Source organism: Myxocyprinus asiaticus, chromosome 37 (genome assembly GCF_019703515.2).
Source record: "Myxocyprinus asiaticus isolate MX2 ecotype Aquarium Trade chromosome 37, UBuf_Myxa_2, whole genome shotgun sequence".
Taxonomy (NCBI): Eukaryota; Metazoa; Chordata; class Actinopteri; order Cypriniformes; family Catostomidae; genus Myxocyprinus; species Myxocyprinus asiaticus.
In genome coordinates, this window is record NC_059380.1 from 38,204,798 (window position 1) to 38,232,604 (window position 27,807).

Here is a 27,807-nt window from a genome sequence, read left to right on the forward strand (position 1 = left end):
TTTTGTGTGTGTGTGTGTGTGTGTGTGTGTGTGTGTGTGTGTGTGTGTGTGTGTGTGTGTGTGCATGTGGTTTATTTTATAGTTGAAGTTTGGTTGTAAACAATGTCCTCATTGCAGCTTTTGTCCTCATGATTATTAATACAATAGGGACAAATAGGACACTCCCCTACACCAGCAATTATTACATAATGTGAAGAAAGCATATTTCAGAAGAAACATGTTATGCAAATCAGAACATAGTGCACGCAAACACCCTTTTAAAACAAATATCAAAAATACTACATCTTTGCCAACAAATACAAACATTACAAAAGTATCATCACTAACTTGTAACTGTTAGCATTGTAAATACATCAGAAATATACATTTTTAAAATGTATTTATTTTTTATTTTTTTCAGAGTCATGTAATGCACCACAAGATTTACATGATAGACTCTGAATAATGCCAAATCAGACTCAATAATGCACGTAATATGTTGACTCCCTGAGCTTTTGGTGTCCACATTTTCCGAAACATATTGTAAAGAAATCATCTCTGTTCATCAGACATCCACAGTTCATGTTGCTCTGGTCTTTCCCTGCAGCAAGGAGACCAAAATAGGATGGGAAAATTGTGATTAAATCAAACAAACAAGCTAACTAATTACCACAAATGCAGTAATGAATCTCAGTCTCTGTAATGAATTTATCTTAGTAGCCCTTTTAATTTTGACAGTTAATTCAGATATTGCTATGATTTTTGTTGCTGGTTTAGCTGGTCTCACTGCTTGGCTCACTGACAAGTGCCCAAAAACCCTGTAAACCATCAAAACAAAACCACCTAATATATATATATATATATATATATATATATTAAAAAAACAACATGCTGGGAGACCAGCTAACCACCTCAGGCTGATTTAATCTGTTTTTGTTTTGTTTTTTGTTTTTTGTTTTTTTAGCAAGGACGTAATTTCCCTCTTTCATCTCTTTATTAAATGATAAATGCACAACTGCTCATCTTACATTACAGGTGCGTTTTCATAAAATCTGAAAATCCCAGGTGCTGAGTCTTCTGCTACGGGAAAATCTCGGTGCAGAACATACTTGTTATTGAATCCTGCAATTCAAATGGTCAAATGTTCAATTGTTCTGTTGTCAGATCACTTCTGATGCTTGAATGTATTGTCTCACACCATAGCATAACCAATAAAAGGCACAAAGCAACAAATATAAACCATACCTCTTGATGTAAAGTCAAAGAAGTCATCATCAAACAGTGATATCTTCCTTATGCTTGACATCCTGCAGTTACTGACCCAACAAAATTAGATTGCTGTTACTATTTGTTTCTTTTAGTCTTTGAATGTTTCAATTATAAAAGCAGTTATACTGACCTCTTGCCTCTATATAGCACCACAATCATCACAGCCAAAACGATGAGAAGGAGAACAAAGGCTGCTAAACTCCCAAAGAGAATGGCATAGAAGCCAGCCCCTCTGCGGTACAGCTCACACTGCGATCCATAGAACTCCTCAAAGTAAGAACGGTCACACCTAGACAATAATAACAATAAAAAAAGAGAGCATGTATTAAAGGTTTTGAAGTGCATTTCTTTAAAGGAATATTCCGGGTTCAATGTAAGTGTAATCAACAGCATTTGTGGCATAATATTGATTCCCACAATAATTCATTTCGACTCGTCCCTGATTTTCTTTAAAAAAAAAAAATTTAAAAAAAGAGCAGAAATCGAGGTTACAGTGAAGGACTTATAATGGAAGTGAATGTGGCCAATTTTTGGAGGGTTTAAAGGCAGAAATGTGAAGCTTGTCATTTTTAAAAAGCACTTACTGTACATTAGTTGTTCTGCTTAAACTCGTATATTATATTATATTTGAGATGTAAAGTTGTTTATATTGTAATTTTTGCAGAATGACAAGGCTTATGGAGTAACGTCATCATGGCAACAGTTGTGAAATTGGATATAACTTTACACAGAAAAGGTTAGCAATTGATTTGATCACACTAAAATCATGTTAACACAGTGTTTACATCTTATGGCTATAGTTTTGAAATAGTGAGTATTTTAACATTTAATGGGGCCAATTGTTTTAACGATTGGCCCATTCACTTCCACTGTAAGTGTCTCGCTGCAACCTGGATTTGTGCTATATTTAAAGAAAATGTGGGACAAGTTGAAGTTAACTGTTGTAGAAATCAATGCCACAAATGCTGTTGATTAAGCTTAAAGGAACATTTGACCCAAAAATGAAAATTATCTTATCATTTACTTACCCTCATGCCATCTCAGATGTGTATGACTTTCTTTCTTCTGCAGAAGACAAATGAAAATTTTTAGAAGAATATTTCAGCTCTTTTGGTCCTCACAATTCTAGTGAATGGGTGCCAAAATTTTGAAGCTCCAAAATCCACATCAGGGCAACATAGAAGTACTCCAGCTGACTCTGGTGGTTAAATCCATGTCTTCAGAAATTATATGATAGGTGTGGGTGAGAAACAGATAAATATTTTAGCCCTTTTTTGCTATAAATTCTCCTCCCTGCTCAGTCAATCTCCATTTTTTTACTTTTACTTTAACATTCTCCTTCTGTTCTTGGTGATTTGCATTTTTCATGCATATCGCCACCTATAGGACAGGGAGGAAAACGTAGTGAAAAAGGACTTAAATATTGATCTGTTTCTCACCCACACTTATCACTTCGTGCCTGAACAGATGGATTTAACCACTGGAGTTATTTGGATTACTTTTATGCTCCCTTTATGTGGATTTTGGAGCTTCAAAGTTTTGGCCACCATTCACTTGCATTGCATGGACCTACAGAGCTGAGATATTCTTCTAAAAATCTTCGTTTGTGTTCTGCAGAAGAAAGAAAATCATACACATTTGGGATGGCACAAGGGTGAGTAAATGATGAGAGAATTTTCATTCTTGGGTGAACTATACCTTTAACTTGTATTGAACCCGAAATATTCATTTAAATTGTTTTATAAGGATAGCTCAGATTTCCATGTTTTCTGAGTTGCTCTCTTAAAGGGATAGTTCACACAAAAATTCAAATTCTCTCATCATTTACTCACCCTCGTGCCATCCCAGATGTGTATGACTTTCTTTCTTCTGCAGAACACAAATGAAGATTTTTAGAAGAATATCTCATCTCTGTAGGCCCATACAATGCAAGTGAATGGTGATCAGACCTTTGTAGCTCCAAAAATCACAAAGCAAACATAAAAGTAATCCATATGAATACCATGGTTAAATCAATATCTTCAGAAGCGAAATGATAGGTGTGGGTGAGAAACAGAACAATATTTAAGTCCTTTTTTCCTCTAAATCTCCATTTTCACTTTCAGTTTCAGATGTGAAAGTGAAACTAAACAGGCACCACATGTGACTTTCAGATGTAAAAGTGAAAGTGGAGATTTTGGGTAAAAAAAAGGACTTACATTTTGATCTCTTTCTCACCCACACCTATTATATAGTTTCTGAAGATATGGATTTAACCACTGGAGTCTTATGGATTACTTTTATGTTTCCTTTATGTGATTTTTGGAGCTACAAAGTTCCGATTACCATTGACTTGCATTGTATGGACCTACAGAGCTGAGATATTCTTCTAAAAATCTTTGCTTGTGTTCTGCAGAAGAAAGAAAGTCACACACATCTGGGATGGCATGAGGGTGAGTAAATTATGGGAGAATTTTTGGGTGAACTATCCCTTTGATTCCTGAATATTTTCTTTATTCTGAATACAGCCTACAATAGTGACATTTGTATCCTAAAGTATTAATCACTTGTTAAAGCTTTTTTATTTTCAGATTTTCTATTTGGTTATAAAATTATGCTGCCAACTTTTAAAGAAAATGTTTTTCATTTGTTATTTATATTACTATTTGAGGTCAACCACTTTCCTTGAATTATTATTATTATTATTATTATTATTATTATTATTATTATTATTATTGCTTATTTTATTTATTATTTTAGTTTTTAAATCAAATAAAGTCTAAGCAAGGAACCCATTCCAAATCAGTTGTTTGCAATGAGATTATTGCAAATTTACAGTAGCTGAACTTACTGGCAGAGTGTTGCATTCTTCTCATTGAAGCATTGCCCATGTTGATTGCAGTAGTTGGGTATTTTTTTGCATGGCCCTGCACATATCCATGATCCATTTTCAATTTCCTCAGTGAAATTGGCAAAATCCACACTGCAGCGCACAAATGGCTGTAGATCTGAAATATCTATTGAGACAACAAAGACAACAACAATATGAAATTAAAATTAAAAAGCTCTATAAATCAATACAAAATATTTTAAGCTTTCTCAGGGCAATATATCATATATATTTCAAATGAAGGCTAACTTTATTTTTGCACTCATAAATAGCTTAACGGTAGATCAAAGTTATCTGTTTAAAAAAATGCAACTTACTTGCTATTTCGACTCTCTGCATGGCAATAGTTGTATACTGAATGAGAACATTGCCGAGAGCTGCGCTGAGATTTCCAAGTGAATTTGAGTCATTAAAGATGTTTTCCAGTGTGGTTCCCAAATCTTGGTTTAGAAACTGAATTTGGGAGTTGTTGTTTGGATAGTTATATTCTGCAATACTATCAGCAATGACGCTTCCTGGCCTAAAGAGAGAGAGAGAGAAAAAAAACAAAAAAAAACATCACTTATTAATATGATTTTACTTTGAAAATGTTTAGTTTTAAAATGTAATTTTTCTATGTATGAATTTCAACAAAAAAGGCCTACTTTAGCCTGAGGATGTGTACATCTTTGAAGTTTTGTGCATCTGCTCTCTTGCAGAGGATGGAAAGCTATAAAAAAGGAAATTAAAATAAAAAGACACAAGGCAAGTTTATAGAAAGCATATAAATATAAATACAGTATATGCACAACATTTTTTCAGTATAATAAAAATAAATGATCACATGATAGGCCTCATTATGCAGTTTTTATATTATATACGTATTTCATTCATTTCTGATTTGACTCGTTACCTGGTGCCTGTGATCAATATACAAACGCACAACACACCTGTATCTGTTTTCGTCAAAGAAGCGCCATATTTTATTTTTGTAGTGAGTGAAAACAAGGCTGAGAGGGAAAAACGTACAGTCTCTTCAATGGCATGCCATGCACTGTATAAAGGACCCAGATCACATCTAATTTCTCATTTCACTGTATGGTGTTTTTTATCTTCTGAAATTTGTTTGGGAATTTTTTTTAATTTTTTTTTTTAGTTTTGTCAGGTAAACTATCAACACAGGAGCCTACAACCCATTGAAGAGACCATACTTCTGTCCCTCACAGCCACATTTTCATTCACATCAAAATTAAATATGGCACTACTCTGAATAAGGTCTTAACAAAAGTAAATTAATTTGCAGTCAGTATATGGTGGAATAACATCATTGGAGCTCAACATGTATGGACCGTCACCCACAAGTGCCACACACTGCATTTAAACAGAGGATTGGCAAAAAAAACATGTCCATGTCCAAGTAAGTCCATACATGGTATTTTTATTTATTTTTTATTTTTTCCCCAATTTGGAATGCCCAGTTCCCAATGCGCACTAAGTCCTCATGGTGGCATAGTGACTCGCCTCAATCCGGGTGGTGGAGGACGAATCTCAGTTGCCTCCACATCTGAGACCGTCAATCCACGCATCTTATCACGTGGCTTGTTGCGCGCATTACCACGGAGACGTAGCGCATGTGGAGGCATCCACGCACAACTCACCACACGCCCCACCAAGAGTGAGAACCACACATTGCAGCGACCACAAGGAGGTTACCCCATGTGACTCTACCCTCCCTAGCAACTGGGCCAATTTGGTTGCTTAGGAGACCTGGCTGGAGTCACTCAGCATGCCCTGGATTTGAACTTGCGACTCCAGGGGTGGTAGTCAGCGTCTTTACTTGCTGAGCTACCCAAGCCCCCCAGTCCGTACATGGTATTATATGATATTCACTATTGCAGAGTGGCATTGAATTCAGTGTTTGCTCTTTTATAAATCTGTTTTAGGGCAGGTTCCCATTGTGACATCTTACCTCATATAGTGAGACAACATGGCTCGTTGTATGGGACATGTTGTCACAAAAGGTCAATGTGTTTAATGAACTGTATCTTTTTTCCTGGTCAGTAATGGGGAAATATTCAAACACTTTATTTGTAGCCAAGACTTTAAGTATTACTGTGCGAAGAAATTAATTAGAAATTTAATGTTTTACAACCAGACAGTGTCCAAATCAGTAGCAAGGCCAGAAATCTCCAAGTGGGTGGACCTTGGTGAAACAGGGTGGACCTCTATTCTGTGCCTAATTTCATCGTGAATAAAATGAAGCATACCCCTTTCTTCAGCCGTTATGAGAAAATATTTGCTAATTTACACAGCTTAATACATAATAGTTGCATAATTACTGGTTTAACAATAATTATTTGTTTTTGAATAATCATTACATTTATTATTAGGAATTTACCTTAATAGGTCATAGTGATGTGATGAAAAATGAAATGGCCATTAATAAAAAAATACAATAAATTAATATAATAAATAAGATGCAATAAATAATATTATTTGACACTTTTCAGTCCTCCTGGTTTGCACAGGTGTTTTGAAGAAGATAAAATCTTTATTTTATTTTTTATTTTATTTTTTGGATTTTTCTACCCTTTTCTCCCCAATTTGGAATGCCCAATTCCCAATGCGCTCTAAGTTCTAGTGGTGGCGTAGTGACTCACCTCAATCCGGGTGGCGGAGGATGAATCTCAGTTGCCTCAGCGTCTGAGACCGTCAATCCACAAAGATCAACTCTTTAATTAAACTGACAAACTCTCTCCTTTGGCTGATGTTCAGGGCTTTCTTTTTATTTGCAAACTATTAATATATTCTGGCAGTTTTGATTGGGTGGACCAGCCGTCAATCTGGGAGCACCAGTGCAACCCTGGCCCTGATATGGCCTCACCTCTGGTCCAAATACAGTATATGTATTGTTTTATCACTTAAAACCTAACAAACTTCTTTTTGTGAAAAGTTTTGCTTGAAAAGTGTGCTTTTGTCATCGAACTTTCTACTAAATGCCACATTTTTTTATAATGCAATGACAGTAATATGCATTTTTAAGCATGGTTCAAGCATCTGAAAATATTTTGGATCCCCCATATCTCAGCTAAAACAAGTGCAATATACTATATACAGTAGCTGGTGTAACAAGAACCTCAAGAAAAGAATGAAAAAATGTACCTCATGTCTTAAGATAGCAATTAGATTTTTGGAATTTGGAGAGTTCAAATTGTCGTAGTCAGAAATATAGTCCATCATAATTCTAAGAGAGATATTTGCCTTCCTTGTGGGTATGCTTCCAGCTGCAACAAAATCATAAATGTTAGATTGTATTATTTACACAAGTTTTAAATCAAAGAGTCAGTAAAGAGACATTTGTGAGTTGCAATTTGTTTTGACAACTTTTATGGCAATAGTCAAGTGTCTTGGGGAATACAATTTTACTTCAGGGTAAGTTTTTCCACATAGGAAAATTCTGTTCTCATTTATTCCCCCTCAGGTCATTCCAAACACATATAACTTTCTTTCTTCCATGGAACACAAAAGTCACCATTCACTTATACTGCATCTTTTTACATTCAGTGAAGGTTAATGATGACTGAAGCTGTCAAAACCTAACATTCTGCCTAACATATCCTTTTGAGTTCCACAGAAGAAAGAAAGTCATCTGGGTTTGGAAAGATATGGTAGTGAGTAAATGATGACATTTTTGGATGAACTATCCCTTTAATAATCACACTGAAAGTACTTTTAAACATGTAAAAAAAGTGAGGCAACTGTTCCAGAGTAAAAAACAACAACAACAAAAAAACAAAAACAAAAAAACAATGGAGAGCATAACTAGTAATTATCATTTAAGAACAGTATGATTAATACTTACACAAGCTGACTGAGGAGGAACTAGATGCAAAATTGCACGAATCCCCAAAAGTGAAAGGATTGCATTGGCATTGACATTTCCCTGATGTTTCATTGAAGACACATGGAGACCCATTACACTGACACTGGTTACAATTATGAGTTGTTGAAATTGAAGTGAAAATTGACGCTGATGATGGAAGTTCAGATGCTGATGATGCAGTTTGTGGTTTAGTGGATTGGGGTAAAGTAGTCTTGGTACTAGTAGATGTGGGGCTTAAAATTGTGAATGGTGTAGAAATGTTGAATGTTTGAGCTGGAACAGTTTGGGTTGGTGTTTGTATTGATGCTTGATTAAAGGAAGTTGTAGTGGGTGGGGCTGCAGATTCAGATGACATTATGCTGATGGTTACCAGTGTTGTAAAAAATGTTGACTGTGTTGAATGTTTTTCTGTGGTTGCAGTGGAAAGAGTGGTTTGTGTTTGCTGGCTTCTTGTTTGTTCTGCAGTACTTGAAGATTGGATGGATGTGGTGAATGCTGAAGCACTCTGTCCTTCTTTGGTAGAAAATGGTAAAGATGGAGAGGTAACTGTAGATAATATTGTATTTTCAGTTGTAGTTTCTAATTTATTTGTGCTGATGGGTGTTGTAGTTGTTGTTAAAGGCGATTGAGTTGACAATGTAGACTGTGTTTCCGTAATCGGAGTAGAACGAATGGTTTGTGTTAGCAGGCTTGTTGTTTCTTCTACACATGTTGGGAATATTTCTGCTGTGGATGAAGTTAATTCTGATGTACTCTTTCCTTCTGTGGTAAAAGATGGTGAAGATGGAGAGGTAGGCCTAACTGTGGTTAGTATTGGATTTGTCAATGGTGATACATTTTTTGATGTAGGTGACTCTAATTTTGTCGTGCTGATGGGTGTTGTAGATGTTGTAAATTTTGATAGAGTTGATGGTGATTGTATCTCTCTGGTTGGAGTGGAAAGAGTGGTTTGTGTCTGCTGGCTTGTTTGTTTTACACTAGAAGAAGATGTTTCTGGAATGGATGGAGTGAATGCTGCAGCACTGTGTATTTCTGTGGTTGAAGATTTTAAAGATGGAGTGGTACCTTTACTTGATATTGGACTTTCTAGTGTTGAACCATGTTCTCTGGTTAATGATTCTAATGTGGTTGTGGCGATGGGTGACAAAGCTATTGTTGCTGTAGATTGATTTGATGATAAAGATTGTATTTCTGTGGTTGAAATAAAAAGAGTGTTTTGTGTCTGCAGGCTTGTAGTTACTTCTACAGCACTTGAAGATATGTCAGTTGTGAATAAAGGGAATTCTGTTGTACTCTTTTCCTCCATGGAAGAAGATGGTGAAGATGTAGAGGTGCCTGTAGCTGTTATTGGACTTTCTAGTGTTGAATCATTTTCAGTGGTAGGTAATTCTGATGTGATAGTGCTGATGGGTGACATTACTGTTGTAAATGTTGATTGTAATTCTGTGGTTGGAGACTTCAGGCTTGTTGTTTCTTCCAAACTAGTTGAAGACATTTTTTTTGTGGATGCAGTGAATTCTTGTGTAATCTGTCCTTCTGTGGTTGATAATGGTGAAGATGGAAAGGTGCCTGTTGTTGATGGTGAAGACTTTATTTCTGTGTTTGAAATGGAAAGAGTAGTTGGAGTCAGCTGGCTTGTTGTTTTCTCTGCACTAGCTGAAGATATTACTGTTGTGGATGTAGTGAAGCCTGGTATACTCTGTCTTTCTGTGGAAGATGATGGTAAAGATGGAGAGGTACTTGTTGACATGAGACTTTTTAGTGTTGAATCAGTTTCAGTTGTAGGGGATTCTATAGTGGTGGTGAAAATTGGTGACATTTTTGTTGTAAATTTTGACAAAATTGATGGTGTAGATTGTAATCCTGTGATTGGAGTCTGTTGGCTTGTTGTTTCCTCTACACTAGTTGAAGATATTACTGTTGTCAAAGTAGTAATTTCAAGCATACTCTGTCCTGCTGTGGTTGAAAATGGTGAAGATAGAGAGGTACCTGTTATTGATGGTGAATATTGTATTTCTGTGTTTGAAATAGAATGAGTGGTTGAAGTCTGCAGGTTTGTTGTTTTCTTGACACTAGTCGAAGATATTTCCGTTGTGGATGTAATGAATTCTTGTGTACTTTGTCCCTCTGGGGTAGATGATGGTGAAGATGGATAAGTACTTGTTGCCAAATTTGAACTTTTTAATGTTGAACCAATTTCAGTTGTTGGGAATTCCAAAATGGAGGTGCTAATTGCTGTTGTAAATGTTGATTGAGATGATGGTGAATAATGTATTTCAGTGGTTGAAATAGAAAGAGTGGTTGGAGTTTGCAGGCTTGATGTTTCCTTTACACTAGTTGAAGATATTACTGTTGTGGATGTAGTGATTTCTGATGTACTCTGTCCTTCTGTGGTTGACAATAATGAAAATGGAGAGGTACCAGTTATTGATGATGAAGATTGTATATCTGTGGATGGAGTCTTCAGGCTTGCTGTTTTCTCTACACTAGTTGAAGATATTTCTGTTGTGGATCCAGTGAGTTCTGGTGTACTCTGTCCTTCTGTGGTTGACAATTGTGTGGTTGGAGTCTGCAGGCTGGTCGTTTCTTCAACACCTGTTGAAGATATTTCTTTTGTGGATGCAGTGAATTTTGGTGTATGCTGTCCTTCTGTAGTTGACACTGGTGAAGTTTGAGAGGTACCTGATTTTGATGGTGAAGATTGTATTTCTGTGGATGGAGTCTGCAGGCTTGTTGTTTCATCCACACTTGTTGAAGATTTTACTGTTGTGGATGTAGTGATATCTGATGTACTCTGTCCTTCTGTGGTTGACAATAATGAAATTGGAGAGATACATGTTATTGATGATGAAGATTGTATATCTTTGGATGGAGTCTGCAAGCTTGTTGTTTTCTCTACACTAGCTGAAGATGTTTCTGTTGTGAATGCAGATAATTCTGCTATCATTTGTCGCTCTGTGGTAGATGATGTTGAAGATGGAGATGTACCTGTTATTGATGGTGAAGATTGTATTTCTGTGGTTGAAATAGAAAGAGTGCTTGATGTTTCCGGGCTTGTTGTTTCCTCTACCTTAGTTGAAGGTATTACTTTTGTGGATGTAGTGAGTTCTGGTGGACTCTGTCCTTCTGTGGTTGAAAATGGTGAAGTTTGAGAGGTAACTGTTGTTGAAGGTGAGGACTGTATTTCGGTGGATGGAGTCTGCAGGCTTGTTGTTTCTTCCACACTAGTTGAAGATATTACTGTTGTGGATGTAGTGAGTTCTGATGCACTCTGTCCTTCTGTGGTTGACAATTGTGTGGTTGGAGTCTGCAGGCTGGTTGTTTCTTCAACACCATTTGAGAATGTTTCTTTTGTGGATGCAGTGAATTCTAGTGTACTTCGTCCTTCTGTGGTTGAAAATAATGAAGATGGAGATGTTCCTGCTATTGATGGGGAAGATTGTATTTCTGTTGTTGGAGTCTGCAGGCTTGTTGTTTCTTCCACACTAGTTGAAGATATTACTGTTGTGGATGTAGTGAGTTCTGATGCACTCTGTCCTTCTGTGGTTGACAATTGTGTGGTTGGAGTCTGCAGGCTGGTTGTTTCTTCAACACCATTTGAGAATGTTTCTTTTGTGGATGCAGTGAATTCTAGTGTACTTCGTCCTTCTGTGGTTGAAAATAATGAAGATGGAGATGTTCCTGCTATTGATGGGGAAGATTGTATTTCTGTTGTTGGAGTCTGCAGGCTTGTTGTTTCTTCCACACTAGTTGAAGATTTTACTGTTGTGGTTGTAGTGAGTTCTGATGTACTCTGTCCTTCTGTGGTTGACAATAATGAAGATGGAAAGGTAACAGTTATTGATGATGAAGATTGTATATCTGTGGACGGAGTCTTCAGGCTTGTTGTTTTCTTTACACTAGTTGAAGATATTTCTGTTGTGGATCCAGTGTGTTCTGGTGTACTCTGTCCTTCTGTGGTTGAAAATTGTGTGGTTGGAGTCTGCAGGCTGGTCATTTCTTCAACACCAGTTGAAGATATTTCTCTTGTGGATGCAGTGAATTCTAGTGTACTTCGTCCTTCTGTGGTTGAAAATAATGAAGATGGAGATGTACCTATTATTGATGGGGAAGATTGTATTTCTGTTGTTGGAGTCTGCAGGCTTGTTGTTTCTTCCACACTAGTTGAAGATATTACTATTGTGGGTATAGTGATTTCTGATGTACTCTGTCCTTCTGTGGTTGACAATAATGAAAACGGAGAGGTTCCAGTTAATGATGATGAAGATTGTATATCTGTGGACGGAGTCTTCAGGCTTGTTGTTTTCTCTACACTAGTTGAAGATATTTCTGTTGTGGATCCAGTGAATTCTGGTGTACTCTGTCCTAATGTGGTTGACAATTGTGTAGTTGGAGTCTGCAGGTTGGCCGTTTCTTCAACAAAAGTTGAAGATATTTCTTTTGTGGATGCAGTGAATTCTAGTGTACTTCGTCCTTCTGTGGTTGAAAATAATGAAAATGGAGATGTACCTGTTATTGATGGGGAAGACTGTATTTCTGTTGTTGGAGTCTGCAGGCTTGTTGTTTCTTCAAAATTAGTCAAAGAAAATTCTGTAGTGAAAGCAGTGAATTCTGGTGTACTCTGTCCTTCTGTAGTTGACACTGGTGAAGTTGGAGAGGTACCTGTTATTGATGTTGAAGATTGTATTTCTGTGGTTGAAATAGAAAGAGTGGATGAAGTCTGCAAGCTTGTTTTTTCCTCTACACTAGTTGAAGATATTTCTGTTGAGAATGCAGTGAATTCTGGTGTACTTTGTCCCTCTGTTGTAGATGATGTTGAAGATGGAGAGGTACCTGTTATTGATGGTGAAGATTGTATTTCTGTGGATGGAGTCTGCAGGCTTGTTGTTTCTTCCACACTAGTTGAAGATTTTACTGTTGTGGATGTAGTGATTTCTGATGTACTCTGTCCTTCTGTGGTTGACAATTGTGTGGTTGGAGTCTGCAGGTTGGTCGTTTCTTCAACACCAGTTGAAGATATTTCTTTTGTGGTTACAGTGAATTTTAGTGTACTTCGTCCTTCTGTGGTTGAAAATAATGAAAATGGAGAGATACCTGTTAATGATGATGAAGATTGTATATCTTTGGATGGAGTCTGCAGGCTTGTTGTTTTCTCTACACTAGCTGAAGATGTTTCTGTTGTGAATGCAGAGAATTCTGGTGTCATTTGTCCCTCTGTGGTAGATGATGTTGAAGATGGAGATGTACCTGTTATTGATTGTGAAGATTGTATTTCTGTGGTTGAAACAGAAAGGGTGCTTGATGTTTCTGGGCTTGTTGTTTCCTCTAACTTAGTTGAAGGTATTTCTGTTGTGGATGTAGTGAGTTCTGGTGGACTCTGTTCTTCTGTGGTTGAAAATGGTGAAGATGGAGAGGTACCTGTTGTTGATGGTGAGGATTGTATTTCCGTGGATGGAGTCTGCTGGCTTGTTGTTTCTTCCACACTAGTTGAAGATATTACTGTTGTGGATGTAGTGAGTTCTGATGTACTCTGTCCTACTGTGGTTGACAATTGTGTGGTTGGAATCTGCAGGCTGGTTGTTTCTTCAACACCATTTGAAAATACTTCTTTTGTGGATTCAGTGAATTCTAGTGTACTTCGTCCTTCTGTGGTTGAAAATAATGAAGATGGAGAGATACCTGTTATTGATGAAGAAGATTGTATATCTTTGGATGGAGTCTGCAGGCTTGTTGATTTCTCTACACTTGCTGAAGATGTTTCTGTTGTGAATGCAGAGAATTCTGGTGTCATTTGTCCCTCTGTGGTAGATGATGTTGAAGATGGAGATGTACCTGTTATTGATGGTGAATATTGTATTTCTGTGGTTGAAACAGAATGAGTGCTTGATGTTTCCGGGCTCGTTGTTTCCTCTACCTTAGTTGAAGGTATTTCTGTTGTGAATGCAGTGAATTCTGGTGTACTCTGTCCTTCTGTAGTTGATACTGGTGAAGTTGGAGAGGTACCTGTTATTGACTGTGAAGACTGTATTTCTGTTGTTGAAATAGAAAGAGTGTTTAATGTTTCCTGGCTTGTTGTTTCCTCTACCTTTGTTGAAGGTATTTCTGTTGTGGATGTAGTGAGTTCTGGTGGACTCTGTCCTTCTGTGGTTGAAAATGGTGAAGATGGAGAGGTACCTGTTGTTGATGGTGAGGATTGTATTTTTGTGGATGGAGTCTGCAGGCTTGTTGTTTCTTCAAAACTAGTAAAAGATAATTCTGTTGTGAATGCAGTGAATTCTGGTGTTCTCTGTCCTTTTGTAGTTGATACTGGTGAAGTTGGAGAGGTACCTATTATTGATTTTGAATATTGTATTTCTGTGGTTGAAACAGAAAGAGTGCTTGATGTTTGCAGGCTTGTTGTTTCCTCTACCTTAGTTGATGGTATTTCTGTTGTGGACGTAGTGAATTCTGATGTACTCTGTCCTTCTGTTGTTGACAATAATGAAGATGGAGTGGTACCTGTTATTGATGGGGAAGACTGTATTTCTGTTGTTGGTGTCAGCAGGCTTGTCGTTTCTTTAACAATAGTTGAAGATATTTCTTTTGTGGATGCAGTGAATTCTAGTGTACTTCGTCTTTCTGTGGTTGAAAATAATGAAGATGGAGATGTACCTGTTATTGATGGGGAAGTTTGTTTTTCTGTTGTTGGAGTCTGCAGTCTTGTTGTTTCTTCCACACTAGCTGAAGATATTACTGTTGTGGATGTATTGAGTTTTGATGTTTTCTGTCCTTCTGTGGTTGACAATAATAAAGGTTGTGAGGTGCCTGTTATTGATGGTGAAGATTGTATATCTGTGGATGGAGTCTGCAGGTTTGTTGTTTCTTCCATATTAGTTGAAGGTGTTTCTGTTGTGAATGCAGATAATTCTGGTGTCATTTGTCCCTCTGTGGTAGATGATTTTGAAGATGGCGATGTACCTATTGTTAATGATGGTGAAGATTGTATTTCTGTGGTTGAAACAGAATGAGTGCTTGATGTTTGCGGGCTTGTTGATTCCTCTACCTTAGTTGAAGGTATTACTGTTGAGGATGTAGTGAGTTCTGGTGGACTCTGTCCTTCTGTGGTTGAAAATGGTGAAGATGCAGAGGTACCTATTGTTGATAGTGATGATTGTATTTCTGTGGATGGAGTCTGCAGGCTTGTTGTTTCTTCCACACTAGTTGAAGTTATTACTGTTGTGGATGTATTGAATTCTGGTGGACTCTGTCCTTCTGTGGTTGACAATAATGAAGATGGAGTGGTACCTGTTATTGATGGTGACCATTGTATTTCTGTGGATGGAGTCTGCAGGCTGGTCGTTTCTTCAACACTAGTTGAAGATATTACTGTTGTGGACATAGTGAGTTCTGATGTACTCTGTCCTACTGTGGTTGACAATTGTGTGCTTGGAATCTGCAGGCTGGTTGTTTCTTCAACACCATTTGAAAATATTTCTTTTGTGGATTCAGTGAATTCTAGTGTACTTCGTCCTTCTGTGGTTGAAAATAATGAAGATGGAGATGTATCTGTTATTGATGGGGAAGATTGTATTTCTGTTGTTGGAGTCCGCAGGCTTGTTGTTTCTTCCACACTCGTTGAAGATCTTACTGTTGTGGATGTAGTGAGTTCTGATGTACTCTGTCCTTCTGTGGTTGACAATAATGAAGATGGAGAGGTACATGTTATTGATGTTGAAGATTGTATTTCTGTAGTTGAAACTGAAAGAGTACATGAAGTCTGCAAGCTTGTTTCTTCCTCTACACTAGTTGAAGATGTTTCTGTTGTGAATGCAGAGAATTCTGGTGTCATTTGTCTCTCTGTGGTAGATGATGTTGAAGATGGAGATGTACCTGTTATTGATGGTGAATATTGTATTTCTGTGGTTGAAACAGAATGAGTGCTTGATGTTTCCGGGCTCGTTGTTTCCTCTACCTTAGTTGAAGGTATTTCTATTGTGGATGTAGTGAGTTCTGGTGGACTCTGTCCATCTGTGGTTGACAATAATGAAGATGGAGAGGTGCCTGTTATTGATGTTGAAGATTGTATATCTGTGGATGGAGTCTGCAGGCTTGTTGTTTCTTCCACACTAGTTGAAGATGTTTCTGTTGTGAATGCAGATAATTCTGGTGTCATTTTTCCCTGTGTGGTAGATGACGTTGAAGATGGAGATGTACCTGTTAATGATGGTGAAGACTGTATTTCTGTGGTTGAAATAATACGAGTTCTTGATGTTTGCGGGCTTGTTGTTTCCTCTACCTTAGTTGAAGGTATTTCTGTTGTGGATGTATTGAGTTCTAGTGGACTCTGTCCTTCTGTAGTTGAAAATAGTGAAGATGGAGAGGTACCTATTGTTGATAGTGAGGATTGTATTTCTGTGGATGGAGTCTGCAGGCTTGTTGTTTCTTCCACAGTAGTTGAAGTTATTACTGTTGTGGATGTATTGTGTTCTGATGTACTCTGTCCTTCTGTGGTTGACAATTGTGTGGTTGGGATCTGCAGGCTGGTTGTTTCTTCAACACCATTTGAAAATATTTCTTTTGTGGATGCAGTGTATTCTAGTGTACTTCGTCCTTCTGTGGTTGAAAATACTGAAGATGGAGATGTAGCTGTTATTGATGGGGAAGATTGTATTTCTGTTGTTGGAGTCTGCATGCTTGTTGTTTCTTCCACACTAGCTAAAGATATTACTGTTGTGGATGTAGTGAGTTCTAATGTACTCTGTCCTTCTGTGGTTGACAATAATGAAGATGGAGTGGTACCTGTTATTGATGGTGACCATTGTATTTCTGTGGATGGAGTCTGCAGGCTGGTCGTTTCTTCAACACTAGTTGAAGATATTTCTTTTGTGGATGCAGTGAATTCTAGTGTACTTCGTCTTTCTGTGGTTGAAAATAATGAAGATGGAGATGTACCTATTATTGATGGGAAAGATTGTATTTCTGTTGTTGGAATCTGCAGTCTTGTTGTTTCTTTAAAACTAGTCGAAGATAATTCTGTTTTGAATGCTGTGAATTCTGGTGTACTCTGTCCTTCTGTAGTTGACACTGGTGAAGATGTAGTGGTACCTGTTATTGATGTTGAAGATTGTATTTCTGTGGTTGAAATAGAAAGAGTGCTTGATGTTTCCGAGCTTTTTGTTTCCTCTACCTTAGTTGAAGGTATTTCTGTTGTGGATGTAGTGCGTTCTGGTGGAATCTGTCCTTCTGTGGTTGACAATAATGAAGATGGAGAGGTGCCTGTTATTGATGGTGAAGATGGTAAATCTGTGGATGGAGTCTGCAGGCTTGTTGTTTCTTCCACACTAGCTGAAAATATTTCTGTTGGGAATGCAGATAATTCTAGTGTCATTTGTCCCTCTGTGGTAGATGATGTTGAAGATGGAGATGTACCTGTTATTGATTGTGAAGATTGTGTTTCTCTGGTTGAGACAGAAAGGGTGCTTGATGTTTCCGGGCTTGTTGTTTCCTCTACCTTATTTGAAGGTATTTCTGTTGTGGATGTAGTAAGTTCTGGTGGACTCTGTCCTTCTGTGGTTGAAAATGATGAAGATGGAGAGGTACCTGTTATTGATGGTGAGGATTGTATTTCTGTTGATGGAGTCTGCAGGCTTGTTGTTTCTTCCACACTAGTTGAAGATATTACTGTTGTGGACATAGTGAGTTCTGATGTAATCTGTCCTACTGTGGTTGACAATTGTGTGCTTGGAATCTGCAGGCTGGTTGTTTCTTCAACACCATTTGAAAATATTTCTTTTGTGGATTCAGTGAATTCTAGTGTACTTCGTCCTTCTGTGGTTGAAAATAATGAAGATGGAGAGGTACCTGTTGTTGATGGTGAGGATTGTATTTCTGTGGATGGAGTCTGCAGGCTTGTTGTTTCTTCCACACTAATTGAAGATATTACTATTGTGGATGTAGTGAGTTCTGATGTACTCTGTCCTTCTGTGGTTGACAATAATGAAGATGGAGAGGTACCTTTTATTGATGGGGAAGATTGTATTTTTGTTGTTGGAGTCTGCAGGCTTGTTGTTTCTTCAAAACTAGTCAAAGATAATTCTGTTGTGAATGCAGTGAATTCTGGTGTTCTCTGTCCTTCTGTAGTTGATACTGGTGAAGTTGGAGAAGTACCTGTTATTGAAGTTGAAGATTGTATTTCTGTGGTTGAATTAGCAAGAGTGCTTGATGTTTGCGGGCTTGTTGTTTCCTCTACCTTAGTTGATGGTATTTCTGTTGTGGATGTAGTGAATTCTGATGTACTCTGTCCTTCTCCGGTTGACAATAATGAAGATGGAGTGGTACCTGTTATTGATGGTGACCATTGTATCTCTGTGGATGGAGTCTGCAGGCTGGTCGTTTCTTCAACACTAGTTGAAGAAGTTTCTGTTGTGAATGCAGATAATTCTAGTGTCATTTGTCCCTCTGTGGTAGATGATGTTGAAGATGGAGATGTACCTGTTATTGATGTTGAAGATTGTATTTCTGTGGTTGAAACAGAAAGAGTGCTTGATGTTTCTGGGCTTGTTGTTTCCTCAACCTTTGTTGAAGGTATTTCTGTTGTGGATGTAGTGAGTTCTGGTGGACTCTGTCCTTCTGTGGTTGAAAATGCTGAAGATGGAGAGGTACCTGTTGTTGATGGTGAGGATTGCATTTCTGTGGATGGAGTCTGCAGGCTTGTTGTTTCTTCCACACTAGTTGAAGATGTTTCTATTGTGGATGTAGTGAGTTCTGATGTACTCTGTCCTTCTGTGGTTGACAATATTGAAGATGGAGAGGTACCTGTTATTGATTGGGAAGATTGTATTTTTGTTGTTGGAGTCTGCAGGCTTGTTGTTTCTTCAAAACTAGTCAAAGATAATTCTGTTGTGAATGCAGTGAATTCTGGTGTTCTCTGTCCTTCTGTAGTTGATACTGGTGTAGTTGGAGAAGTACCTGTTATTGAAGTTGAAGATTGTATTTCTGTGGTTGAATTAGCAAGAGTTCTTGATGTTTGCGGGCTTGTTGTTTCCTCTACCTTAGTTGATGGTATTTCTGTTGTGGATGTAGTGAATTCTGATGTACTCTGTCCTTCTGTGGTTGACAATAATGAAGATGGAATGGTACCTGTTATTGATGGTGACCATTGTATCTCTGTGGATGGAGTCTGCAGGCTTGTTGTTTCTTCCACATTAGTTGAAGATGTTTCTGTTGTGAATGCAGATAATTCTGGTGTCATTTGTCCCTCTGTGGTAGATGATTTTGAAGATGGAGATGTACCTGTTATTGATGTTGAAGACTGTATTTCTGTGGTTGAAATAGAACGAGTGCTTGATGTTTGCGGGCTTGTTGATTCCTCTACCTTAGTTGATGGTATTTCTGTTGTGGATGTAGTGAATTCTGATGTACTCTGTCCTTCTGTGGTTGACAATAATGAAGATGGAATGGTACCTGTTATTGATGGTGACCATTTTATCTCTGTGGATGGAGTCTGCAGGCTTGTTGTTTCTTCCACATTAGTTGAAGATGTTTCTGTTGTGAATGCAGATAATTCTGGTGTCATTTGTCCCTCTGTGGTAGATGATTTTGAAGATGGAGATGTACCTGTTATTGATGTTGAAGACTGTATTTCTGTGGTTGAAATAGAACGAGTGCTTGATGTTTGCGGGCTTGTTGATTCCTCTACCTTAGTTGAAGGTATTTCTGTTGTGGATGTAGTTAGTTCTGGTGGACTCTGTCCTTCTGTGGTTAAAAATGGTGAAGATGCAGAGGTACCTATTGTTGATAGTGATGATTGTATTTCTGTGAATGGAGTCTGCAGGTTTGTTGTTTCTTCAAAACTAGTCAAAGATAATTCTGTTGTGCATGCAGTGAATTCTGGTGTTCTATGTCCTTCTGTAGTTGATACTGGTGAACTTGGAGAGGTACCTGTTATTGATGTTGAAGATTGTATTTCTGTGGTTGAAACAGAAAGAGTGCTTGATGTTTGCTGGCTTGTTGTTTCCTCTACCTTAGTTGAAGGTATTTCTGTTGTGGATGTAGTGAGTTCTGGTTGACTCTGTCCTTCTGTGGTTGAAAATGGTGAAGATGGAGAGGTACCTATTGTTGATAGTGAGGATTGTATTTCTGTGGATGGAGTCTGCAGGCTTGTTGTTTCTTCCACACTAGTTGAAGTTATTACTGTTGTGGATGTATTGAGTCCTGATGTACTCTGTCCTTCTTTGGGTGACAATTGTGTGTTTGGTGTCTGCAGGCTGGTTGTTTCTTCAACACCATTTGAAAATATTTCTTTTGTGGATGCAGTGTATTCTAGTGTACTTCGTCCTTCTGTGGTTGAAAATATTGAAGATGGAGATGTAGCTGATATTGATGGGGAAGATTGTATTTCTGTTGTTGGAGTCTGCATGCTTGTTGTTTCTTCCACACTAGCTGAAGACATTACTTTTGTGGATGTAGTGAGTTCTAATGTACTCTGTCCTTTTGTGGTTGACAATAATGAAGATGGAGTGGTACCTGTTTTTGATGGTGACCATTGTATTTCTTTGGATGAAGTCTGCAGGCTGGTCGTTTCTTCAACACTAGTTGAAGATATTTCTTTTGTGGATGCAGTGAATTCTAGTGTACTTCGTCTTTCTGTGCTTGAAAATAAGGAAGATGGAGATGTACCTGTTATTGATGGGGAAGATTGTATTTCTGTTGTTGGAGTCTGCAGTCTTGTTGTTTCTTTAAAACTAGTCGAAGATAATTCTGTTGTGAATGCAGTGAATTCTGGTGTACTCTGTCCTTCTGTAGTTGACACTGGTGAAGATGGAGTGGTACCTGTTATTGATGTTGAAGATTGTATTTCTGTGGTTGAAAAAGAAAGAGTGCTTGATGTTTCCGGGCTTGTTGTTTCCTCAACCTTAGTTGAAGGTATTTCTGTTGTGGATGTAGTGAGTTCTGGTGGACTCTGTCCTTCTGTGGTTGACAATAATGAAGATGGAGAGGTGCCTGTTATTGATGGTGAAGACTGTATATCTGTGGATGGAGTCTGCAGGCTTGTTGTTTCTTCCACACTAGTTGAAGATGTTTCTGTTGTGAATGCAGATAATTCTAGTGTAATTTGTCCCTCTGTGGTAGATGATGTTGAAGATGGAGATGTACCTGTTATTGATGGTGAAGGCTGAATTTCTGTGGTTGAAATAGAACGAGTTCTTGATGTTTGCGGGCTTGTTGTTTCCTCTACCTTAGTTGAAGGTAATTCTGTTGTGGATATAGTGAGTTCTGGCGGACTCTGTCCTTCTGTGGTTGAAAATGGTGAAGATAGAGAGGTACCTATTGTTGATAGTGATGACTGTATTTCTGTGGATGGAGTCTGCAGGCTTGTTGTTTCTTCCACACTAGTTGAAGATATTACTGTTGTGGATGTAGTGAGTTCTGATGTAATCTGTCCTACTGTGGTTGACAATTGTGTGCTTGGAATCTGCAGGCTGGTTGTTTCTTCAACACCATTTGAAAATATTTCTTTTGTGGATTTAGTAAATTCTATTGTACTTCGTCCTTCTGGGGTTGAAAATAATGAAGATGGAGATGTATCTGTTATTGATGGGGATGATTGTATTTCTGTTGTTGGAGTCTGCAGGCTTGTTGTTTTTTCCACACTAGTTGAAGATATTATTTTTGTGGATGTAGTGAGTTCTGATGTACTCTGTCCTTCTGTGGTTGAGAATAATGAAGATGGAGAGGTACCTGTTATTGATGTTGAAGATTGTATTTCTGTGGATGGAGTCTGCAGGCTTGTTGTTTCTTCCAGACTTGTTGAAGATTGTACTGTTGTGGATGTATTGATATCTGATGTACTCTGTCCTTCTGTGGTTGACAATAATGAAATTGGAGAGATACCTGTTATTGATGATGAAGATTGTATATCTTTGGATGGAGTCTGCAGGCTTGCTGTTTCCTCCACACTAGCTGAAGATGTTGCTGTTGTGAATGCAGAGAATTCTGGTGTCATTTGTCCCTCTGTGGTAGATGATGTTGAAGATGGAGATGTACCTGTTATTGATGGTGAAGATTGCATTTCTGTGGTTGAAACAGAATGAGTGTTTGATGTTTCCGTGCTTGTTGTTTCCTCTACCTTAGTTGAAGGTATTTCTGTTGTGGATGTAGTGAGTTCTGGTGGACTCTGTCCTTCTGTGGTTGAAAATCGTGAAGATGGAGAGGTACCTGTTGTTGATGGTGAGGATTGTATTTCTGTTGTTGGAGTCTGCAGGCTTGTTGTTTCTTCCACACTAGTTAAAAATATTATTTTTGTGGATGTAGTGAGTTCTGATGTACTCTGTCCTTCTGTGGTTGACAATAATGAAGATGGAGTGATACCTGTTATTGATGGTGACAATTGTATTTCTGTGGATGGAGTCTGCAGGCTTGTTTTTTCTTCTACACTAGTTGAAGATATTACTGTTGTGGATGTAGTGATTTCTGATGTACTCTGTCCTTCTGTGGTTGACAATAATGAAGATGGAGATGTATGTGTTATTGATGGGGAAGATTGTATTTCTGTGAATGGAGTCTGCAGGCTTGTTGTTTCTTCAAAACTAGTCAAAGATAATTCTGTTGTGAATGCAGTGAATTCTGGTGTTCTCTGTTCTTCTGTAGTTGATACTGGTGAACTTGGAGAGGTACCTGTTATTGATGTTGAAGACTGTATTTCTGTGGTTGAAATAGAATGAGTTCTTGATGTTTGCGGGCTTGTTGTTTCCTCTACCTTAGTTGAAGGTATTTCTGTTGTGGATGTAGTGAGTTCTGGTGGACTCTGTCCTTCTGTGGTTGAAAATGGTGAAGATGGAGAGGTACCTATTGTTGATAGTGAGGATTGTATTTCTGTGGATGGAGTCTGCAGGCTTGTTGTTTCTTCCACACTAGTTGAAGTTATTACTGTTGTGGATGTATTGAATTCTGATGTACTCTGTCCTTCTGTGGTTGACAATTGTGTGGTTGGGGTCTGCAGGCTGGTTGTTTCTTCAACACCATTTGAAAATATTTCTTTTGTGGATGCAGTGTATTCTAGTGTACTTCGTCCTTCTGTGGTTGACAATAATGAAGATGGAGAGGTACCTTTTATTGATGGTGAAGACTGTATTTCTCTGGTTGAAATAGAACGAGTGTTTGATTTTTGCGGGCTTGTTGTTTCCTCTACCTTAGTTGAAGGTATTTCTGTTGTGGATGTAGTGAGTTCAGGTGGACTCTGTCCTTCTGTGGTTGACAATAATGAAGATGGAGAGGTGCCTGTTATTGATGGTGAAGATTGTATATCTGTGGATGGAGTCTGCAAGCTTATTGTTTCTTTTACACTAGCTGAAGATATTTCTTTTGTGGATGCAGGGAATTCTAGTGTAATTCGTCCTTCTGTGGTTGAAAATAATGAAGATGGAGTTCTACCTGTTATTGATGGGGATGATTGCATTTCTGTTGTTGGAGTCTGCAGGCTTGCTGTTTCTTCAAAACTAGTCGAAGATAATTCTGTTTTGAATGCTGTGAAATCTGTTGTACTCTGTCCTTCTGTAGTTGACATTGGTGAAGATGGAGAGGTACATGTTATTGATGGTGAAGATTGTATTTCTGTTGTTGAAATAGAAAGAGTGGTTGAAGTCTGCAAGCTTGTTTTTTCCTCTACACTAGTTGAAGATATTTCTGTTGTGAATGCAGTGAATTCTGGTGTAATCTGTCCCAATGTGGTAGATGATGTTGAATATGGAGAGGTAGCTGTTATTGATGGCAAAGATTGTATTTCTGTGGATGGAGTCTGCAGGCTTGTTGTTTCATCCACACTTGTTGAAGATTTTACTGTTGTAGATGTAGTGATTTCTGATGTACTCTGTCCTTCTGTGGTTGACAATAATGAAATTGGAGAGGTACCTGTTATTGATGATGAAGATTGTATATGTTTGGATGGAGTCTGCAGGCTTGTTGTTTTCTCTAAACTAGTTGAAGATGTTTCTGTTGTGAATGCAGAGAAATCTGGTGTCATTTTTCCCTCTGTGGTAGATGATGTTGAAGATGGAGATGTATCTGTTATTGATGGTGAAAATTGTATTTCTATGGTTAAAATAGAAAGAGTGCTTGATGTTTGCGGGCTTGTTGTTTCCTCTACCTTAGTTGAAGTTATTTCTGTTGTGGATGTAGTGAGTTCTGATGTGGTCTGTCCTTCTGTTGTTGACAATAATGAAGATGGAGTGCTACCTGTTATTGATGGTGAAGACTGTATTTCTGTGGATGGAGAGTGCAGGCTTGTTGTTTCTTCCACACTATTTGAAGATATAACTGTTGTGGATGTAGTGATTTCTGATGTACTCTGTCCTTCTGTGGTTGACAATAATGAAAATGGAGAGGTATCAGTTATTGATGATGTAGATTGTATATCTGTGGATGGATTCTGCAGGCTTGTTTTTTTCTCTACACTAGTTGAAGATATTTCTGTTGTGGATCCAGTGAGTTCTGGTGTACTCTGTCCTAATGTGGTTGACAGTTGTGTTGTTGGAGTATGCAGGCTGACCGTTTCTTCAACACCAGTTGAAGATATTTCTTTTGTGAATGCAGTGAATTCTAGTGTACTTCGTCCTTCTGTGGTTGAAAATAATGAAGATAAAGATGTACCTGTTATTGATGGGGAAGATTCTATTTCTGTTGTTGGAGTCTGCAGGTTTGTTGTTTTCTCTACACTAGTTGAAGATATTTCTGTTGAGGATGCAGTGAATTCTAATTTACTCTGTTCTTCTATGGTAGACAATGTTGATGATGGAGAGGTACGTGTTGGTGTAGATTGTTTTTCTGCCGTTGTCACACCTGATAAAAGTATTTAGTGGCATAGATGTAAATTAAATAATAGTTAACATGTTGCTTTATTTAAGGTGAACCTATAAATTATATTTTTACAAATGTATGCAAACACAAACAAAAATCATATAATTTTGTTTAATAATTGTTTTTATTCATGGTTTAATTAGGTCTATGGGTTTAAAAAATGCATAGATCTGAAGACATTTCGATTTCGATAAGACATCGATTGTCATTAATATATTAATACCCAATGTTATTCAGATACAGTACACGAGCCTTCTCGCAGCAGATGCAGAGCACGAAAGATTGAAGGGAAGAAATCTTACTTTAAATTAAGAAAGTTCATGCTGCCCAGTTTGCTCCCTGTGACCCCTTATTGGATAAGTGGGAAAATGAATGGATGGATTGATGCTGCTGAGTTTGGATTTTTGTGTCATTATTCAAAACTCTTTGCATCTAATTGATCAAGTTAGTTAGTTGTCATTGCTTTTTTCTCAAATTACGATATGCCATGTTTATATTGATTGATATCTCCATAAAGTCCATTATTTCTCCATTAAATAGCGAAATTACTCACTCAAATGCCAAATGGTGTACTGTTTAGGTAATAGTGAGTGATTTCAGACTTTTAACTGGTAAGGCAACTAACCAGTTAAAAGCTAAATGCCGGTTGATTTAAGTTACCTCTGATTGGTTAATGACACGTGGCAGCCACGAAAAGATAAAACATTGCAGTGAATGTGCTTGACAAGCGTAGCCACCTCAGTTCTGCTGCATCTCCCATTGAAAATTAATAGGGAACTTGCAGGTACAACATACCATGTTGTGGTGATGGGGTGTGACCGAGCAACGTCTTTAAAGAGCGAGGCCAGGAGAGGAAGAGTGGTAAGGATTGACACCTGTGGGAAATTATTTCTAACAACTGTTCTGTGTTACAGTGGGAGCTGGAGAGGGATAAAAGGGCAGACCAGACTGCCCTTCCTCTCCTGGCCTTGCTCTCTACAGACATAGCTCGACCACGGCCCCATCACCACACATGTAAAACTACCTTTATTCACTACTAGGGCCCTATGATTTCCACGATGCAGAAAACATGGACAGAATCGTAGAATCCAGTCATAAAATTTAATTAACTATTAAATGCAGAATGTCACGGAATTGAACTTATTTGGGATAAAATTAATGTATAGATGCACAATTAATCAAATTACAATTGTGATATGTCCTAGTGTGATGATTAAACCACAAAAGGTTGAGATTTAATTAAACAAATAGCCTATATAATGTCTTGCTGAGCTGCATGCTTCAACAGTAAGTGAATGTGAGAAGCAGCTGCTTACACACCAACTGCATTATTAACATCATGTGTGCTCTGTGACAAATGACAAAGAGCAGAGCACTTTGTTCGTGCATAGCTCATGCAGACAATATATTTATATAATTAAATCATAGCCTTTTATGGTTTAATAAGCACATCAGCCCATAGTGAAGTCATCAAAAACATCAGTTTTTTCCCGCCAAAACACCAAAATAAAAGCTCCATTTAACTAGACGTGTGAAATTGAAAAAATGGGACAGAAATGTATTACTTCTATATACTAACATTTAATATTCAGTGCAGTAGTAGTAGGAATAATAATGATAATAATAATATATCAATAATAAGAACATTATATTTATACATTATATCTCACAAGCAAGAGTTTCATCACTGCTTTCATTAAAATTGTGATGCTGTATTTGACAAAAAAAAAAAAAAAAAAAAAAAACAAGAAAAAAACTCTTATGCTGTGTTTTGGAATGTGCTGTGAGTATCAGTATAGAAGTATTATAGAAATAATGCAATGGTATGTTGAAAAGTAATTGTTCTGATCTTATTTGATTAAAATTCTATGAATTCATTAGATTGGACAGTTTTGTTAATGATAAAATGTTATTAAACTTTAACCCGAAATTCAGGGAAAATAAAAAGGAAAACATGGAATTTGGGAAAAATAAAACCGATTTTGGAAAAAAATAAAATGGATTTCATAGGGCCCTACACTACTAATAGATATTTGATAATTCTATGACCTTGCTTGATTTAAACATGTACCTTATCTGTCTGCACTTGACATATTTCATTTGTAATTACTGGTGCAATAAATGTTAACGTTACATAATATGCAAATCTGCAACACTTATTCCACAGTTCACACACCGTCTGTTTGTGTGTGTTTGCATCAAATCATTGCATCTGTTGCATCAGACATTGTTATCCTTTATTCTTATCAGATCTATTATGCATAACCTTAGTATTATTTTCTGTTTATATATGCAGCCACACATAGTGCTCAAGTCTGGTGCATGTCTGTGCTGTCTAAATTAAGAATGTTCAGTAAAAACTTTGAATCTTGTTTCTGAATCTTTTTGAAAATAATTGTTCTAAAATAATAAAAACCAAATCAAATCGTGACCAAATTTCAGATTTTGCAATGCAGTCGTAATCGTTAAGTAAAAAGTTGTAATCCAATCCAATCGTTGTCAGTGCAAATATTTACACCCCTGGACATGTATCGTATAATGTTATAATGTAATATTTCTTTAGTTTTAGGACTAACTATATTAAATATTAAATATTTTCAAATGTAATACAGTTCCTTGGAAAATATTTTTTTCATTTTTATTTTAATGACTGGAAAGACTGTATAATTGATAAATACACAAGATAACGGAATTATTTGCTTTAAAAGTCTATGCAACAGTCCAGTGATTCACTTGAATGTGTACATGTACAGTGTTCATATTATGTTTTACTGCGTAGACAAATCAAATTTTTCACCAGCCAATCACAATCATTGCTCTTATGCTTCTCAAATGCTAACAGATAATTTTTTAATGAATTACATTTAAAATTAATCTTCAGTTAATCTTTTGTTTTTGCAAAATAATTAATTAAACAAATGTATAAACAATAAGCTTTTGAAACTTACCTTCTCCAAAGATCATGACTGTTAAATATACTAGCAGGATTATGACA

At 37.3% G+C, this 27,807-nt stretch overlaps 1 protein-coding gene across 3 annotated transcripts; it reads right to left on the reverse strand.

Annotated features, from left to right (window-relative positions):
* LOC127427845 (serine-rich adhesin for platelets) lies at positions 1 to 27,791 on the reverse strand. 3 transcript variants are annotated; one of them, XM_051675677.1, is made up of 10 exons: positions 27,761 to 27,791; positions 24,606 to 24,794; positions 7,259 to 7,380; positions 4,762 to 4,826; positions 4,435 to 4,637; positions 4,079 to 4,244; positions 1,379 to 1,537; positions 1,225 to 1,295; positions 1,008 to 1,101; positions 1 to 580 (listed from the first exon to the last, which is right to left on the reverse strand). In XM_051675677.1, exons 1-10 carry the CDS (start codon positions 27,774 to 27,776, stop codon positions 532 to 534), a joined length of 1,134 nt encoding a protein of 377 aa, XP_051531637.1. In that variant the 5' UTR covers positions 27,777 to 27,791; the 3' UTR covers positions 1 to 531. The 3 variants fall into 3 exon arrangements, with proteins under 3 accessions (XP_051531637.1, XP_051531635.1, XP_051531634.1); XM_051675675.1 differs by lacking the exons at positions 24,606 to 24,794; positions 27,761 to 27,791 and adding an exon at positions 14,631 to 14,862; XM_051675674.1 differs by lacking the exons at positions 24,606 to 24,794; positions 27,761 to 27,791 and adding an exon at positions 7,959 to 11,317.
* Positions 27,792 to 27,807: the final 16 nt, after the last annotated feature.